Source organism: Dryobates pubescens, chromosome 20, assembly GCF_014839835.1.
Source record: "Dryobates pubescens isolate bDryPub1 chromosome 20, bDryPub1.pri, whole genome shotgun sequence".
NCBI lineage: Eukaryota > Metazoa > Chordata > Aves > Piciformes > Picidae > Dryobates > Dryobates pubescens.
The window spans coordinates 10,790,112-10,810,173 of NC_071631.1; the positions used below are offsets into that span (position 1 = coordinate 10,790,112).

The following is a 20,062-nucleotide window of genomic DNA, read 5'->3' on the forward strand; positions in this document are numbered from 1 at the left end:
CACACTGTTCAGCTAGGCCAATACTCTGCTTTGTGGTATTTTCAGCAAATCTGCCTCCTTTAAAAGCACTGCAGAGATGTTTAGTTTCACTAACTCAGAAGCAGCGATACACTAATTACTGTAAATCCTCCTCAGCACAATGCCTTCAAGTCTGTAGCTGACAGAGGCATTTCTAGCTAAAAAAAAAAGAAAAAAAAAAAAAGACAGCTTTGCTGTTTCCTTTTAAACAAAGTCTGAAACAACTGCAAATCAAAACCTACTCCAAGAATCACTAGATGTGTCCTACAGAGTGACAGAAGCAGCTCGACTTTGTTGCAGTCCTTATTCTCACCTGTAAGGAACGTAGCACTCTTCTTAAACCTTCATAGTCTTTATCAGTGAGTGGACTGAGCACAGTCATGGCATCTTCTGTGGACTGGCATTGTGGACACACATATTCATCAATGAGATCTGCCTCACTTTGTAAGATGCCAACACAGCGCCCGTGATACCAGTTCTGACATCGGTCGCAGCCAATGTAAAATCTGCAAGACCCAAAGAAGTGTCAGTGCCTTGATCTGATTCATTTGAAGGTTACATTTAAACACATCAACCTGCAATCCCCTGCACACAAGCACATACTTGGCACAATTAAACAGTACAGTGTGAGGTGGTATTTCAGACTGGCACATTCTAATTGCACTATTCAAACTGATTTTTTATTTACAAGCAGGCTAGATAAGACCATTTCAAAACCCCTACATTTTATACTAGACACTTTCAAAGCAAGCAGGAGTTCAAAAATCATTCCTCTGCTTTAGAGTTGAAAGAAGAGTGTAATGCCAGAGGTCTCACCCAACCAGTATTCCAAAACAATTCAAGACACATTTTGCACAAACACCAGGGGCTCGTTTCGCTCCATACAAATATTTTTCGTACAGAAGCTTCAAGTCTTGTCTCTTAGCACAGAAGGGAAGTTCTGTGACACAAAGCCTTAGAAGTAAAAGATACCAACCATACACCCCCCAACCAAAATCATGCTTTCTACCCAGATCAAAACACAGAAAAAAATTAAAATCCACTAAATACTACATTTGCAATGTAATCTTTCTAACCATCTTTTAACCATATTCAAAAAAAGGGGGGGAAAAAAAAGAAAGAAAAACGAAATAAATCCAAATTTATAGCACATCAAGTTGATTTAAAAGAAAAAAACCAAACCAAACCAAACATCAAAACCACATCCCAACACATTTTGACCACCCTGAAAACTTCACTTTTCCTAAACATTTACTGTATAAGAAACATTTTGGAGGGGAAGACAATTACTGAAAAGCAATTTGCATTACTAAGGGACATGACATATGCAGAATAACTTTTCTTGTGGTTTTTTTTTTTTTTTTCTTTTTAAGGAACAGGTAAGCACAGTCAGAGCAGTTTGCTACCTAGACATGGAAGAAGAGGTTCTATCAGAACTCACTGTGACTCATCATAAGGTGTTCTGCAGATACAGTACAATTCCTCACTGCTGCCCTCTTGTGCCCGTTTACAATCATTACAGATGTACACATCCATTTTCTTAGCCTCCTTTTCTGTGATGCCAACACATTCTCCATGATACCAGTTAGTACAAAGATCACAGCCAATATAGAACCTAAAAGTATTCACAATGAAAATGACAATGTAATTGTCATTTCAAATGGCATGGCACTTTTCCCTGCACTTCTCACTGATGCACTTTCTTGCTGCCCTACTTTCTGTCTCAGTTTCCCTGATTCCTAGCCCTCTGTCCTTACAAACTAACATCTCATGCTGTCAGAAAGGTCACTTGGGTCAATTTTGAACTGACAGTTCATTAAAATGCACATCAATATGTAACCAGACTTTTGACAAAAGTGGGCTAAAAACTTACAGCTCCAATGTGTGTGTGAAAAACTGTAAAAGGCACAAAAAGACAAGGCCAAAGGAAAAGATTTACATTTTCAAAACTGCAGCTCAAGAGCCACTAAACCATTTTCCTTAAGATTTGAAAATGCAGGTCTCAGTTAATTTAAAAAAAATAAAAGCAAAGCGCAAACACCAACTAGGAGTGAGAGGTACACTAGGAGGAACATGCATACCAGCCAGGGGGTACACAGTGGTGTAACATGGTACCAAAGAAATGGGGGCAGGACATGGTTGTCATCATTTGTATTGAGGGGGTTGGGGAAGTGTGCACTAAAGAACTACTCTAACTGGCAACCAGTTGGAATGATGACCATTCTTCAGAGAACAATGTCTATGCTCAGACAGTCACATGAGGGAACCAGGTATGGTATGACACGGAGTGAAGGGGACCAGGTACGGACTCATGGGAATGGGACCTTGCACAGAATGATGTGACAAAACTGCAAAGTATTATGCAAGGATGTTTGACATTTTGTGTATGGATATCTCAAAGCATACCTATGACTTGTGACAATCAACCAGATGGGCGAAGTTACACATCCATTCTCTCTGCCTAAGCACAAGCAAGCTGACTCAGAACCTCCACCTTCCTCGGGTTTGGAGAACACCTACCAGCTGCTGCCAGAGCAATGCCTGCCATCCTCATCTGGCAGGCTGCAAGCACCACCCTCTGGACACTACACACATCACAGGCCTGCACGTTACACAAAACAAGCATCCTTAAACTTCTTGGGCTTCTACGTGAGTCCCAGATACTCAGGTCCTGCCTTGTCTCCTAATTTTCAGTCAGACAAATCCTACAGACAGGTTATCACACAACCCAACCTTCCATTAAGAATGGAGATACACATCTCCTTCTGACAACCACCACCACTTGTGCGACCCATGTCCTCTTCCCAAGAGGACTGTGTCTGTTTGCTCCTGGTGATGGGGAAGCATATTTATGTCCAGGTGTAGATGCTAAACCTCACCATGAGAATGTGAACAGGGCTCACACGATGCTTTAACAGTTGGAATCCAAACAGGATAACCTTACTGACCATCCTTCAGAACAACATCAGCAAATCCCTGCAACCCTGGAGTACCACAAATGAGATTTACTTATTAATAAAAACACAACACAGAATGACTTTTGAGGACTTACTACATCCTAAAAAATGCACATAGGGCATTCATAATAAACTGCAAATTCAAGCAGCACATGTCGCTCTTCTGAAGGAAGAGAGAGACACCAGAACAAAGAAGACTGTCTGATGCCTATATACATATGTGGGGGGGGGAAAGCAGAAAGCTGTTTTCAAACTTGACTAATCCCTTTCCAAACAGTGAAAGGATAACGTGGTTCAACAGCAGTGTCATCATTTGTAACAATATAAAATGTGGAAATCACAAATAACAAAGCAGCAGAACCAAATCCTATTGCTAAGGGCATGACTCAACAATTAACATTTCATTTTCTTGAAGTTTTGTTCTGTGCATTTAAGCACAGTTCTGGATTCAGGCTACCAGAATTCACTCTCTGCCCACATTTTTCACTGGCTCACTCAAATGCCCACTAGAGTCAATGGAAAGAGTTGGTCTGACAATCAAATCCTGCTGCTCATGGAATTTGTTCCTCTCAGTTTTGTGACAGTTCTATCACTACCACCAGAAGCAGTAACACACCTGCCTCTGGTCAGCACCACAACAATGAGAACAGGGCATCCTCCTAAGTTTTCTGGAGGACAGAAAGCCTAACACAACATTATTAGAGTGGGACTGGTGACAGCCCGTAGAGGCAATAATGAATTAACACCCAGGGCATCAGAAGTCTGCACCTCCTGCAGTAATGGCAGCACAGACAGCAGTTCAATTGTCCACACTGATGTAATGGTCAGAAATACTGAACAACCAAGGTGGAAAAACCCAACTTCATTTAAAAAAATTAATTAGAATCCAAAAAAGGCTCAAGGGAACCCTCCAGAGATCCTCTAGTCCTGGCCCTAAATTTGGAATGAAGAACCATTACTGGAGTGAAAGCACTACTCTGGTTTCTTTCTGTTACCAGCACCTAAGCCACCACCAAGCAGCACTAATTCACACCTTTTGGTGTTGCCACTGTTGAGCAGATGTATTTTAACCAAAATCTGGTCTGAAGTGGAAGTTTTTTCCCCATACATCTCCACACAGCTATCCGATGGTTAACCATTACTAACTACTGCTGCTCGTCACTACTAGCTTAAGGAGAAATGCACAACACAAACCCCCTGCAATCCACTTCATCATCTACTCCACTTCCTAAACTTCTTCACAAATCTTTTATGTAGTGCAAATATTTTTCCTCAGAATCAAACCACAGGCAACTGCAGTTTGCACTTTGTCAAATGCTTACAATTTCATTTTTTATCACCCCTGGGTTGTAAACTGTAACCCATGGAAGCCACTGCTACCTGAAACATTTTCCAAAGTGAACTGCAGTCCAGTAACTTCAAACCTTCTTTATTGGATACTGACTTAGGAAAAAAAAGCCATTTATTGGCAGACGGTGCCAAAGCTATTTCTGAAGAACCATGGTTAAACCATCACAATCAGCTACTCGCTCACAAGAAATTGCTCAAACCAAACTGTCACTTGCTTCTGAGGCAGAGGCAAAACAGCAAAAGAAAGGATAACAGAGCGGAGGAGGAAGGAAAAAAAAAAAAGAGCATGTGCATGTGAGACAGAAAGGTCACACAATGGAAACATGCAAACAAGTAAAACCCCAACCCCTACAGGAACAGCACAACTTGAGTATGTCAGCAGCTCTGGAGCTGCTAGTGGAAGCCAGACTTTATTCTGTATACCTCACTGATCACTGCAATAACACCTGACACTCTCTCCAGTTCTAGCACTACCTGTCACTAAGAGCTAACACTAACCTACAGCTAGAATGCAGAGTCATAGGCCAGGGCACTCACTACTCACTTGGACTCGTCGTAAGGTGTTTTGCAGATGCAGTAAAGCTTTGTGTCCTTCTTGGTTTCCTTTGAGGTAGTAGAAATCATTTTCTTCTTCTTGGACTTGGAAGCTGACGAATCTTTCTCCTCCTCTCGCTTTCTCTTCTGGGAGGAGACTGGCATTGGGACTGTGGTGGAGGAGGAGGAGGTAACGCTGGCTGCATGTGGCTGTGGTGGTGGCGATGGCAGTGGTGGTGGTGGCTGCGGTGGAGCAGCGGCTGCGGCTGCAGCTGCGGCGGCCGCGGCTGCAGCTGCCTGGGCTTTTTCTTTTTCTCTCTTAATTTTACTCAAGTCTCTCTTTAGCTCCTCCTGATGTATATTAAATGAATAAATAAAGAGGGAGGCACTTCATATCATTATTCCAACTCAAGATTGAAATCTAGACATCAATCATCATGCTCAACCAAAAGTAAACAAGCAATACCATTCAAATTATTATTAGGAAGAAATTCTCTACACTGAGGGTGGTGAGACACTAGAACAGGTTGCCCAGGGAGGCTGTGGATGCCCCCTCCCTGGAGATGTTCAAGGCCAGGTTGGATAAGGCCTTGAGCATCCTGGTCCAGTGGGAGATGTCCCTGCCCATGGCAGGGGGCTGGAACAAGATGATCTTCAAGGTCCCTTCCAACCCAAACTGTTCTATGATTGGAAAAAAAAATTAATGCACATTTTGATGTGTCCAACCTATGATTCATAAAATATTAAGGGATGACACTCTTGGCCTACTATGACCCACTGGCTCTAATTTACAAGCAGCTGTTTGAGGAATCAAGTTAATTTCAAGTCCAGATGAAACCCAAGAAGCACAAAAAGGTGTGTAGTGGCTTCGCTGAGATCCCAGCATCCAAACCACAACCTCTCCCTGTATGTTTCCTTAAAATCCCACTGAGCAAAGAGATCAATTAAAAATTAACACAGAAGTGTCCTCCCCATCTTAAAATCAAACTAATCTTTGAGAATAACTGTCCTTACCTGCACTTCAATTTGCAGATCTTTGTCCAGAAGGGCCCTTTTCTTCAGTATTTCAGCTTTCAGCTGTTCTTTATGCTTGAAGAGCAGAGCTGAGAGCTTAGTAGCGTTCTGTTTACTGCGCTTCTGCTCTACACTCTCTTCTCGCTTCCGTTTCTTAGCTGCCTGTTTTTCTTCTTTGTCTATCTTATCCAGAATATATTTCATCACTTGGTTGCACACAATCATCCTGGGGAAGACAAAAAAGTATGTTATGCTGAGCTGTCTACCTATCCCCAGGTGAGAATGCAAAATAATTTTCTTCTCTGGTCTCTGCAATCTGTGAGCTAAGTGAGTACATTTCTTAGAAGTACAAGGTAAATTTAGTAACGCACATTCCACCCACTCATACTTATTTACTAGAAAATTGCTGGGAGAGATCAAGTCCCTAGTCAAGCTCAAGAGGGCCAGTCCCAATTTCATTTAACTCATCATTCCCTGCTTTCCCCTAAAAATCTCCAAACAAAGAGAACAATGAGAGCTAGTCTCACTCAATTCAGTTTCCACAAACATGTTTGAAGAGCCGGATCTTGTTTACTCTGATGTAAAATGAAAGCAACTAGAATCCTGCAACGTCTACACTCTCCAGTAACCACCAAATGTTACTAAGTTTTTGTGTTTTGGCATAAAGACTGACAAATATTTTTCAGTGTATAGAACTTACTATAAACCCCTTTCTAATTTCTTCACTTATGACAGGTCAGGATTCGTTTTTCAGCTGCCTGTCATACATTCAACCAGAAACCTCTTTTCCTGTTCACTTGGTCTGCAATTTTAATTTATTTTGCCTCATATTTCAATAGAAAACAAATGTATTTTTGTTCTTCTGAATTTACTTTTCCTTTTCCATTCTGTTTCAGACCCACTAGAAAACTAAATGCTTTTTGTTGCCAGAGTGACCATGGAAAACAGCTCCCACTGACTGGTGAGCTGAAAGCAAACAACAAAACAGCAATGGCCAGGACAAGCTGCTGCTGCTAACTGTAGTAAAGAATAAAAGCTCCTCATTTGTTGAGCAGCATGGTCTTCAACTCCTCTAGAATGGGATATAAAATAGAAAAGGATAGAGATAAACTATCTTGGTAAAGAGCAAAGAAATCCATTATTATTTTTTTTTTGCAACACAACCATTAATTCTCCATTCCGTGCTCCTTTAAGGATGGTTTTTAGCTTCAATTTCAAAGCTGTGGCCATGAGTGGTACTTTAACCAATTCTTAAACAAGTAAAATTTCTTGAAGCAGGTTTTTACAAGCCACCATTAAAAGATGTTACAGATGCAAAACCTTCCCATCTAAAAGATGCGGTGTAATGCATATTCACCTCTGATTTTCTTCTCTCTCAGCTGGGGTCAGTGTCTTCTTCTGTTTCAAGTGTTCTATGACAGCATTCTGTTTCATTACCACCTGCAGGATGATACAGAATCCAAAATAAAAGATGAACTTCTTAGCCAGTATCTTGTATTATTACTGGGAGAACCAGGACATTTCCAAAGTTAAAGAACAACTTCAAGTGTTATTTATTTCAGTGAGTGGCAAGATGAAACCGATTTTATCAATGGGGGCAAATGCTTGTTTTAAAAGCAATTATTTGAAAGTAGAACGGAACATTAAAACCACCTCCCCCCATGCCCCAGAGAGTAGGATATTTTGCTTATGTTGAGTTTCAACCTAGGGACTAAATGTAAATTTCCAGCATCTTTCCAGTGATTGGTTGTTTTAAAACAATGAGACAGATGTCCTTTTTTTTGAGCCTCGCAGCCATCCAACAGCATTACATTTCAGGTACCTCTTTGAAACCTCAGTTCCTACAGCAGGCAATGAAAGCACTGCACGTGTTCTGAACATCAGCTCTCCTGCCTACACCCTATCTTTCCTGAACTGAGAATAAAGGGATAATTGTCCCAGCAGCTAGTGGTAAGTTGAATCAAGGTGGCAGAAGACTACAAACATGATACAATTGACTTGGTGTGCTGAATTAACTGAGAATATTTAATTCAATTGCCAAAAGCAATCCTGCACTAACTTGGAAAGAATCAAATGAACTGCCTACCAAATGTATTAACATTGTTAACAAGAACAGGCATTTAAAATTAAATTGGTTTCATTCATTAAGTTTTAATTTCCTTCTGTTAACTTTACCTGTTTCTGGATAATGTCACTTTGATTAGAAGCCTGAAGGGTGTGCTCACGTTTAATTTCTATCTGTTGCTGCTTTTTCTTCTGTTGCTGCTCCCTGAGCTGCTGAACTCTCTGCAGCTGCTCCTGAACACTAGCTGCTTGAACTGTCACCACATTCTGAATCTGGTGAGCCTGTACTGGGCTAGTTTGTTGGATCTGAATAGGTAACTGAAGCTTGATCTGCTGGGGCACACTGCCTTGTTGGGCTTGTATCTGAGCCACAACATGTGACTGAAGCTGAGAGAGAACTTGGACTTGTTGCTGAAGCTGAGGCACTGTAATAACTTTTGTTGGAGGCTGCTGAAGTTGCAGCTGAGGACGAGTTGGGGATTGCACAGGAACCTGATTTAAACTTTGAGTAGTTGGAAGGGTTGAGACCGAAGTCTGAACCTGAGGTTGTGATTGCTGCAGCTGAGCTTGGATTTGTATGGGAGCATGGGGCTGCATCTGAATCTGTTGTTGGGTTGTAGTCTGCACCTGAGCTGGTTGCTGAGGCTGGACTTGGGACTGGCCTTGTGGAAGGATTGCAGTCTGCGGCTGACTCTGGACTTGCACTGGAGACTGCCCTTGAGCCTGGGTCTGTGCTGGAGACTGAACTGGAGATTTAGACGATTGTGCTTCAGGTGTGACTGGAGAGTCAGCAGATGCTGGAGTCTGAGATTCAGACTGGGTCTGAGTTTCAGGCTGAAGTGCTGGCTGAGGAGCCTGTGGCTGGGCCAGTGGCACAGGCTGAGTGCTCTGGTTCTGCACCTGAGGCTGCCCTTGCTGCTGACTCTGAAGCTGTGGCTGGACTGGCGGCAGCGCTGAGGTTGGCTGTGCCTGTGGAGCTTGCTTCTGTTCACCTGCAGCTGCAAAGGATAATGAAGAATATTCCATTCACTTCTCATGACAAATCTATAAGCCTTACTAATTTGAACCTTTCAGCACTACTGTAAAGCTCTGTGCAGAAATTCCAGAGGTTTCTAACTTGTAACACATTTACAACATTTCCCCTGCTGAGCAGATCGGCGCTTACCTGAGGTTGAAGTAGACACTGTTGTTGTAGTTGTGCTAGCTGTGGTAGCAGCTGCTGGTAGTGGGGTGAAAAGAAATCTCTGAATTGTACCATTAGGCATAGCAGCTTGCATAAGCTGTTGTCCTGGACCAGGTATTACAGTCACACCCTGAGGGATTAATTGCAATTGACCAGTAGTTTGACCTTGTCCCTGAATTACAACAGTTAATCCTTGACTGCCACCCTAAAAAAACAACAAAAAAAAGATAATATTGACGTGTTAGTGATATAATTCTTACATAGGCCTTGCTGGAAATCAGAAGAACTAGGACTCTGGATTTCAGAATTCAATACTTTTACAACATAACCACATTCCTGAAATCCAAACCTAGTATTTCAGTTTTTCACAATCTTAAATGCTCTTTCAACAATTCTATCATCAACAGGGTTGGAGTTAGTTACACAGATTTTCATCCAAATATTGACAAGAACCCTAGCCAGAAAGCAGCTAATCTGCTCCTAGAATTTACAAGCAATACAGTGCATGGATAATTTTAGACATACTATTACTTAATGTTGCACGAATCCAAACAGTTTGTGTCAGAGTCTCTGCACTGAGAACATTTCTTAACCACGTATCAGATCCCACTCAGCTGTGAGCTTTCATGAGGGACTCTTCAGCCTGTAATGGATTGTGAATTTCTTGAGCTGACACTTGGGCAGCTCAGGACATCACTTTCAACTCAGTGATGGAGAAGGCAGAGGATTGTCCTAACACCTAGACACGTAACTTCACATTTTGTGAGCCCATACAACAGAATAAGGTTCCTACAAAAATCCTGCTGAGTCTTTTGGTGTGGAAATGAACTGAGCCTCATAACAAGCAGCCTAAAACATTTCACCTGTCCTTGCGTTAGCTGGGTGAGTTGGGCCATAGTGAGTTTCACTTGTCCCTGCTGAGGGCGAGGGGGCTGTGGTGGGGTTTGTGGCTGTATCTGCTGAGGTGGTGTTCCAGGACTGGTGACTGTCTTCTGTCCAGCACTGGAAGAAGCTGTGCTGGTGCTAGAAACTGCTGTTGAGACAGGCTGACCCCTGATTATTTGAGTTACCACCTGCTGTGTCTGACCTGCAAAAGAACAATTTGTGGTAAGAAACTCTTTTCCATCATTTTAACCACTAGCACAGCAAATCTCTCAGTCACAAAAACTTGCAGAAGTGTATAATCAGACAAGTAAAGGAAACAGCAGTTGGCACACAAATTTTCTTTAAAAACCATCTGTCAGACTGGAAAAATTCTGCAAAATATTTGCTATTTTAATTCAATTCATATACTTGCAGAGCACTTAAAACATTTAGCTTGCCTTAAGAAAAGGATTTTGCAATGCACAATTGTTCTAAATATTTTTGTTTTCAAATGAATGGTCTTAAAAATAAGTTAGTGTCATGCAGAACAACAACAAAGCCTGCAACTGACACATTCAAAGGCCAGAAAAGGTACTTGTTAGAGTTCAAGCATCAAGATGAGGTGGTTCTGCACAAGGACACATATGATATAAAATGTATTTATGAAGAAACAAACCATGGATTTCACACTGGTGATTTAAATATTAAAGTGAACCTACTGGCTGGAAGAATACCTTGCTGCACCACTACAGGTGTTCGAATGATGGTCTTGCCAAGCGGTGCCTGCTGCAGCGGTGTCCGTATCACTGTCATACCAGGGCGCAGTGGTGTCCCTTGTACTACCTACACCAGAGGGGAGAGCATGTCAACTTGGGAAAATGCTGCTGAGGTATGCCCTCAAGGTTGTTTTTTGTTTGTTTTTTTCCTGTAGTAAGAAATGGCAAGGTGCAAAGCAGATCCAGTATTTGTTCATCCATGCCCACACTGCTAAGGCTTACTGTGCTTTCAATTATTAATTTTCCCAATTGGTGAGACTTGGAATAAAGAATCCATGAGCACCGTTGTTAAGATGAGCCAAAACCACGGACAAGTGACTTAGCAGAACTGAAATTTTACTTCTTAATACCTGCACCCCAAGTTTTTGTATCACATAATCAGAGAAACATCTTACTTGTGAAGTGCTTGTTGTTCCTAATGTCCCTGTGGTATTTGGCCTAATGGTTACAGTTGCTGTCCTTGGCTGGAATGAAGTAAATGTTTGACTTGCACCTGTAGTTGATGGAATGATACCCAATACTTTTTGCTGAACTTGAACAACACCTAATTAAAGAAAATTGAGAACGGGTTAATGACCTAATTGCCAACAGAAGAAATAAATGCAATTCCAGGATGGCATTTAGAAATCAGTCTCCAGGTTTCTAGAACAGCTTTGAGTCTTTCAGCAATTCTTGAGAGAGCTTTTGTCATATTGCAAAAAAGCAGCAGCATTATACTTTGTCAATAGTCCAACTACATTTTAAGTTAAGAAACAGGTGTTCTAGAAAAGGTTAAGGAAAGAGTGAACCTTCACAAAGATCAGTTTGATGGTAACTGCAAATAAGCCCTTGCATTGACATGGTGCCACAAATGATTATTATACAACCATTAAAAGCTAGAATCTGATTAGTTTCAAATGCAGGAGCCCAGTTTAAACACCTTTCACCTGTAAGTTTGCAGTGCTGAAGAAAATAGGCAATGCTTTTCCTGTCACCTAAGAACTTTTAATAGAAAACTAGTAGCCTTCACGATTTCCTCAGGTGCTAAGTATAATGGAGACAGAATTGAGCTTTTCTGTTCAATATAGATCCACAAATCTCAAAATAGGAAGTTCTCTAGTTCAGGCAAGAACAAAAAACTGCTTGTCTTAGTTTGGAGCTGAATTCCTGCTCATCACCTTTTTTTTTTTAAAGGGAAGAAAGTTGTTTTGTTGATGTATAATTTACATAACAACAACAAGAAGCATACTTCATTCCACGCTGTTCAAAATAAAGCTTTGCATTTTGCACTCCGAAATGCAGAATAATTTATAGGGAAAAAAATTTGCATTTTTCCCCCACAGACACAAATATGCAATACAGGAGGGGCAACAAGTTCTAGAAACTTATATATGTATTTTTTTATGGCCCCCTTCAAGTCACAGTTTACTTCACTGGGAAAAATAGTGTCAATGGAGAAATAATCAGCAAGCTGGAATACATTTTTCATTGAGTTCCCTTTCCCCTACCTCCTTGAGTTGATGGCACATTGACGGCAACAATCTTGCTGTTTGCAGGGAGTGGCAGCTTAGTTATCACTTTCCCTGCCATCGTTACTGGACTGCCTGAGATCTGGAAGGTCTGCCCTGTGCTGGCAATGGTTGTGGCTGAAGTGGCAGCTGTGCTAGTGGCTATTGAGGTACACAGAACAGTCAGGTTTAGAGCAGAGTAATTAGTCAATGAAATGACTATTTTCAAGTATGAAACAGCAAAGTAGATGATTACTGTTACAATAATTTTTGAATGTGTGATATTTTCTTTGGTAAAGAGTCTTGTTTGGAAACAGAATGCTTTCGTTATCAATGATTACATTTACCAGAAAATATGAGACAGGTGAGAAATAAGACTACCTAGCAAGTCTGAACAAAGGAAAATTAGACAGGTGCTATCTCAGAAATATCCTGCTGACTTAGCAAGAGAGGCAAGAGCAAAGACAACAAGAATGCAACAATGCCATGTATTCTGGAGAAGATGGAGTGCTGCATACATGATGAACTCCATCATGCATTCTTTCCATGGCAAATGGCTACTTACCTGTTGAAGACTGGCCTTGTTTAACCCAAGTAGCAAAAGTCTGGTGGAAATTCTTGTTCTGCTGGAATGTTACTGTAGCTGGAGAACCCACTTTTGTAGTAAGTACTACTTTGGTTCCAGTGGGGACTGGGCCTGCTAAAGGGCCTACCACAACTTTCTGTGGTGTTGAGACAGTGGTTGCAGTGCTGCTGGCTGTAGTGACTGCAGGGACCACGCCTGTTGCAGGCAGCTGCTTTTGCTGTTCCAGTCGTTTCTGCAAGGTTTAGTGGGGGGAAAAAAGGAAGAGCTAGTTAGCATTTTCAGATTTTGTAAAATAACTGTTGTCTCTTCCCAATATTGAAAAATAAAATACTCTGGCTGGACTTCAGTTCAAGTTGTAAAGGACTAAAGAAAAAGCTGCTTTTGTCCCCCATAGTGTGAGACTCCCTGACCTGCAGAACTACAACTCTGCTTAATGTACACAGACAGAAATTTTCTTTTATGCCCTCTTTAAAAATCATCATCTTATGTTCATTTCACATTTTGCTTTAAAGAAAACTTCTGACTCTCAGATTACTCTGAAACATTAAAAAACCTCTGAGAACCATCAATCTGTATTTGGCTTTGACCACACACACAGAGCCTGCATCTCCATCAGTAAGTGGTACATCAGCATGAATACAGAGTTTATCACTGGTGTTCCCAAGTTTAGAGCTGCCTGCAATGAGATCCTGCCACTTACAGGAAGAAAGAAACCAAACAAAACCCAAAGTTGTATTATTCTACTTCATCATTAAGAATTAATTTCAAAAAAGAGTCTTTTAACTGAAAATCCAGTTTGCAGCCTGCTTAAAACAGTTAGGTTCAAAATCCCTTACCTTACCCAGCAACCTCCTGTGCTGTGTCAGGAAGGCACATTAAATTTACGGAGTCGCCTTGTGAAGGAACAGTATCTGTAAATTCCAACTAATCTACCACTCTTCCCTATGTTACTGGAATTATCTCTGTATTTATTAACTTTCAGTGTTTGGTTAGCATTCTATTGCAGTAATGCCCAAGAATCAGAAACACTCATTCACTAGTCATGTATTTCCCTCAAGGAAGATGAAATGACAAAGGAGTGAGTTGGAAAACCACAGAGTTCTTAATAATGTATGTGAAATAGCAACATGGCATTGGGTTTCCTCATTTCAGTTGCATACATTTATCTACACATACACACATCTAACTACACACACATATCTCTAGATATTTATATAAGTTATCAATGAGCTTCATTCAGCCAACTTCAGACAGAATAAAATCAAAAGATTCAGTTTTACTGAAGCATGAAGAGCAAATGCAGTTGTATTTCCAAATCAGCTATATACCATGACAGCTTTCCCTTACACCACAATACAACGTTGATCTTACCTGCAGATTGGTGCTTCTCAGCCTTCTTTTAAAATTAAATAAATTAAACCTTTTTCAAGTGTTACAAATTAGGTAGAACCCCTCTCCCCAGGCAATCCTTAACCCCATTTCAGTACAACAAATGCACACAGTGGGAGCAGCAATGTTTGATAACTCAGTTTGCAGTAGAAATTACTTGGAAAATGGTGTAAGATAAAGCTAATAAACTCTGCCTCCCATGTTCTCATGCATGTGGACTACCAGTGCGTAGTTGCTGACAGGTGGGACCACCAATAGCTCCCCCACCTGCTGGGCAGCCAATCGTTGGTGTTTTAGCTGAGCCTCCAATTGGGCCTTGAACTCCTCTGCCTTCTTCTGTTCACTAACCTTAGCCTGCTGTTCAACTGCCTGTGCCTTTTCCTTCTCCACCCTGCCAAAGACACAACAGAAAGTGTGTTATACCACCACACAAAATCAAACCATCCAACTGGATTTCATTTTATCCAGTTTAATTACTGTTGGAAGAACAAATCTCAAGACTGAACATGGCTGAAAAACTGGTCATGGCTTTAGAAGTACTTTGAAATTAACTATTGAAGCTGCGTGCAACACCCCTGAACGATTCTGATGCTGAATTACTGCAGCACCTTACAGGAAAATATTCATCAAACCTGGAATTTGTAATTACATTTGAGACTGCAATCAGCTGATACCATTAATGTAAACCAGTTCTTTCCAAGAGACTCAAAAATGTTGGTTCAACTCTAAGTGAGCAATACTGAAAATACTTCTTCAATGATTTGGATATTCTCAGGCTGGATTTACTTTTACTTTAATTGTACATATTCATTTTCTTTGCATTATGGAAGTATTTTGCTAAAGCCATGCCAAAAGCAGCCTAAAGCCTTTCCATGCAGTATAACAATAAACTCCTAGCATACAACAGTAATTACATAAGCATGGGAAAATGAACATATTATTAGTTGAAATAAATCTGTAAGATGCACATAAATTAACTCTGACACTGTAAGATCTGCATAAATTAACTCTGACACCAGCAAATGAGTTGAGCTTTACAACTGAAATCTTGGCTGTAATGAAAACACAGTAAACAAGTCTCACAGACATGCTTTTACTGATTGCAGCTCCCAGGTTTGTGTTCTCTACTGGGAACTTCTGTTTAACATACACACACAAATTAAAACTGCTTTCTTGAAAAGCTCAGTTGAGTTTCTTTACCTTTCAGAAAATGCCCTGATCTCCCATAGCTCCAATTCCTCCTCTGCTACCCAACTTTCAATTACAACAGGGCCCGTTTGCTTGGGTGTTTCTGGCCTTTTCGGCCTTAGTGCGCTTGATCGTAGTCCCTTCCTCTGGGGTGTTGGAGTTTCTTTAGAGAACAGTCAAAACACACATATTAAACTCAATCATAAAACAAAATTCAAGTGTAAACCAAGATTTAGTCTCTCAGCCCGATTTCATAAACAGGAAGGCCTTTCAGCTTCAGATAAAGCACGTCACTTTGTTAAATGTATCATCTGTTTCAAATAGGTGAATGAACAGCTTGTGTCAAGTTCTGTTTGCTCCCTTGATGGTCTGAATTAAAGATCCAGTTACCTTCATTTCTGTAGGAGCTTATAGGAAGGGAGGAAAAAATGTATGAACAAACATACCTTTTGGAGCCTCCGGTACACCAATGGGACAAATAATTTTTCTTATACAGTACTCTGAGCGGATTCCGTATGGACCAACATCTCTTCGCTTGATTATTTCTGTTGTTGTGATTTCAGTTTCCGATGTTTCTGCAACAAATCAGTCCCATACATTAACAACAGAAGACAAAGAAAAGCTACATCTCCACTCAACCCAATACATTGAAGGTAAAGGAACAGCACACTCAAAGTAAAGAAACAGCTACTTGTACAAACTGTTGACTAAAACATTTCATAGCTAACATCAAGCCTTTACAGACACGCCTATAATCAGCATAACACTTCAAATTAACAGAATTTTTGATGTCCCAAGAAGAGCAACAAAACTGGTGAAATGTCTGGAGAATAGAATAGACCAGGTTGGAAGAAACCTTCAAGATCATCGCATCCAACGTATCAACCAATCCAACTCACCTAAACAACTAAACCATGGCAACAAGCACCCCATCAAGTCTCCTCCTGAACACCTCCAATGACAGCGACTCCACCACCTCCCCAGGCAGCCTGTTCCAATGGGCAGTCACTCTCTCTGTATAGAACTTCATCTTAACATCCAGCCTAAACCTCCCCTGGCACAGCCTGAGACTGTGTCCTCTTGTTTTGGTGCTGGCTGCCTGGGAGAAGAGACCAACATCCGCCTGTCTACAACCTCCCTTCAGGTAGTTGCAGAGAGCAATAAGGTCACCCCTGAGTCTCCTCTTCTCCAGGCTAAACAGCCCCAGCTCCCTCAGCCTCTCATACGGCTTACGAGGAGCAGCTGATGGAACTGGAAGTGTTTAGTCTGGAGAAGAAAGAGAAGGCTGAACAGAGACCTCATTGCTCTCTGCAACTACCTCAAAGGAAGCTGGAATGAGGTGGAGGTCAGTCACTTCTCCCTAGTATCACAAGAGGCCTGAAATTGTGCCAAGGGAGGGTTTGGTTGGGCATTTGGAAAAAATTCTATCCTGCAAGAACAGTCATGCATTGCAACAGGCTGCCCAGGGAGGTGGTGGAGTCACCACCCTGGGAGATGTTCAAGAAATGTGTGGACATGGCACTTGGGGACATGGTTAACTGGCCGTAGTGACGGATAGGCTTGATGATCTTAAGAGGTCTTTTCCAACCAAACCAAATCTCTGAAGAGCAAGAGCTTTTGCATGAAGAAACCCTGAAAGGAAAAGAAGTGCTACCTGTACGTGTAGTTCCTCCCCCAGGTGGAGCTTTGGCTGCCATATCATCCCATTTGAGACAGGCCCACAGCAACCGCAACATGAGGCTCACTCCAGCCAATGACCTCACTGTCTGCAGGCGATACCTAACGACAAAGCATTAATTACATCTTAAAACCAACCAGGGGAACAAAGGTTTTCTGTCCCCCCTTTATGAAACAGACATTTATTGAACAAGAAATAGCAAAACTGGCAGGTTTGAGCATAAATGTGTCTATCACTTGTATTTTAATTTGAATTAATTTCACCATATCCTTACTTTACATTTGTAAGGAAAAGTTACCTACCTCCAAGTGATCCCAAAGGTTGGCCTTGGGGATGGATATGGCCAAATATCCAAGGCAGGCTTTGCATTGTAATTGAAATAGGGAACTTCTCTGATCCCTCCTTTTCTGGCCAGTTTTTTCAAGTCATCATTGGGTAAAACAAAGATGCTTTTTTTACTGCTTTTGGTGACAAATTTTCTGTAAGATGGTAAGGCAGTTCCAGAACGAGTTTTTTTGGGTCTTGTAAATTTCATCAACTTCACTTTGTCTTTTGTAGAATATTCTTTGCTGACAGTCATGGAAGTCACCAATGTGCCTTCTGGGGTGGTCAGTGAATCGGTCACTGTTGTTGTCACCACTGTTTTGCTATGCTCTTGTACAGAAATGACATCAACATTCCTGTCTGCAGCTGGAGTGGTGAGCTTGGTTACAGTAGTGGTGGTGGTTACAGTGGATATGGCACAGTTTTCTGTAGATGACACTACTGTTGTTTTCTCCTCGTTAGCGGCTACAGTCTCTGCAACTTTATACACAGTTTTGGATTCTGTAGACACAGTTGATGTTGTGGTTGTTGTCACTTCTGTAATAACAGTTTTTATTTTACTTTCTCCATTGATGTTTTCCATTTTATACATCTGTACACCATTCTGATCAGCGAAGTCACTACTTAGGCTAGATTCCTCACAGGAGGTTACAGGCGATGGAGCAACTTTCTTATCCTCAATGGCTTCAGTTTCCATAGATTCCATTTCACTGTTGAGGTTATTTTCTTTACAGACAGCAAGTGCTGGTGTGGAAGCAGTGCCAGCAAAGGCAGATCTCTCAGGAGAAAACTGTTTTTCTTCACTTTTCTGCCCATACCTGGGAACTTTATCTGGTGGCTGAAGACCCTCTCTGGATTCAAGCTTAGGTGAAGCCTGCAGGCGTGACTTGGGGTCCACATTATTTTCGTCCTTTGCATCTTCTCCCATGATGTCACCATTCATGAATGGTTTTACTGAAGACTCCTTGCAAGTCAATGGTTTTATTTCATGTTCTGGAATGGATTTATTAGTATTATTCACTTCTGGTTCAACATCAGCCCCTGCCTTATTTTCAGAGGCGTCTTTAACTTCATTTGGTAATACCTTGATGTCATTGTCTTTCCCATTCATTTGAAATGCTGACTTCTCTCTCTCAGTTTCCTCATCTTTTTTACTTTTTTTGTCAGTAACACTGTTTTTATTTGTCTGATCAAGATACTTGTTTATGGTACTTGTCTCCATTTTGAGTTCCTGACCTTTCTTTTGACCATTAGCTTCAGTCAGTTTAGAGCTCAGTAAATCCTCGTCCATTTCTGCCCCATCCATGTGTTCTGGAGTTGGAATTTGAAGGTTTCTTTCAGAAATTAGCTCTGTTGGCTTTAGATCTTTACTACCTGATTTTTGATGACGTATAATCTTGTTTTCAGATTTACTTTCAGTCTTTCCTGGGGCAATTTCCTCCTCCATTTCACTTTCTTGAGAGGATGTTGGTTCAATATGGCTTTTTATCATACAATTGTTTTCTGGATCTTTGCTCTGCTGTTCAGAATTCCCTTCTGAAGTGGCCAGAGCATCTTTTCTACAGCTGCTTTCAGTTACCACTGCCTCTAAGTTTTCATTTTGACGCTGAGACACTCTGCTAATAGGTAGTTTTTGTTTCAAAGGCTTTTCACTTGTTTCCAAAACATCCCATTTGATTCTGCCTTCTGCATTTGGTTGTTTCAAGCCATCCACCAAGGAACTTTCAGACTCTCCAAGCACCTCTTGCCCTTGACACTTATCGGTAGCCATAGGTTCAGGGTTGCTTTCCTGACTGTCATTCTGAGTGGAGCTTTCACCTTCAGAGGACTGAGGTGAGTCCTCACCCAGTAGCTGGCCTTCTCTTTTGGATAGTCTGTTTGTCAAAGACAAAGAGGCTTCATCTAGATCACCAGTTTTGGTGCAAGAGAGGCTGCTGATGGGCAAGCAATCCTGTTTTGCATCTTCTGTTTGGGGCTTATCTGAAGCACAGGTTTGCTCCTGGGAAGACACAGCCAGCTGGCTTCCTTCTTTTGCTTTTCTCGTCTGTGGCTCAGGGATGTTCTTCTGGGAGCTCACAGATTGACCACCTGCAATTTTAGCACTAGCATCCAGTTTCAACCTTTCAAGACGTTGCTTTTCTTCCAGTGTAAACTGTTTTATTCTCCTCTCAAGCAGTCCATCCAATTTGGAGGATTTGACTTTCCTCTTGTAGCAAGTCCTTAAATGAAAGCCCTCACTGACATTGATTATATCCTGCTTACAATGGCTGTCCTCATCTCTTACAGGAGATTCAATTTTCACATCATCTACATCCATAGGCTCTTCCTTGATGACTTTATCATTTTCTCCATCGATTTCTTTTTCCACTGTGAAGAAGAAATAACTCTCAATCAGTAAGCTGTTGTAGCAATGAGTGCCAAACTCTATTTTTCCATTCAGTACTAAGGAAAAAATCTGCCTTTTAACATAGAATAAAATAAACCAGGTTGGAAGAGACCTTTGAGATCATCGTGTCCAACATATTCATAGAAGTCAAGAAAAAGGGAACAGAAACTTCAGACACTACTGCAAGGGGGAACAAGCAATCATTGAACTGATACATTTTAAATGCCTTGACAAAATCTGTTACACAGCTTTTCCATTGTTATT

At 41.2% G+C, this 20,062-nt stretch overlaps 1 protein-coding gene across 1 annotated transcript in view; it reads right to left on the reverse strand.

The window, feature by feature from the left end:
* The window catches only part of BPTF (bromodomain PHD finger transcription factor), a 55,553-nt gene that overhangs the window by 5,984 nt on the left and 29,507 nt on the right, over positions 1-20,062 (reverse strand). Inside the window, exons 13-27 of the mRNA XM_009902676.2 lie at positions 17,391-19,779; positions 17,065-17,189; positions 15,857-15,985; positions 15,423-15,573; positions 14,571-14,613; positions 12,813-13,065; positions 11,156-11,304; positions 10,719-10,827; positions 9,984-10,207; positions 9,103-9,325; positions 8,049-8,935; positions 7,231-7,313; positions 5,874-6,099; positions 4,870-5,210; positions 332-524 (exon numbers count right to left, since the gene is read on the reverse strand). Of these exons, the coding sequence (XP_009900978.2) occupies positions 332-524; positions 4,870-5,210; positions 5,874-6,099; positions 7,231-7,313; positions 8,049-8,935; positions 9,103-9,325; positions 9,984-10,207; positions 10,719-10,827; positions 11,156-11,304; positions 12,813-13,065; positions 14,571-14,613; positions 15,423-15,573; positions 15,857-15,985; positions 17,065-17,189; positions 17,391-19,779 (5,525 nt within the window). The remainder of the gene's footprint in view (positions 1-331; positions 525-4,869; positions 5,211-5,873; positions 6,100-7,230; positions 7,314-8,048; positions 8,936-9,102; positions 9,326-9,983; positions 10,208-10,718; positions 10,828-11,155; positions 11,305-12,812; positions 13,066-14,570; positions 14,614-15,422; positions 15,574-15,856; positions 15,986-17,064; positions 17,190-17,390; positions 19,780-20,062) is intronic.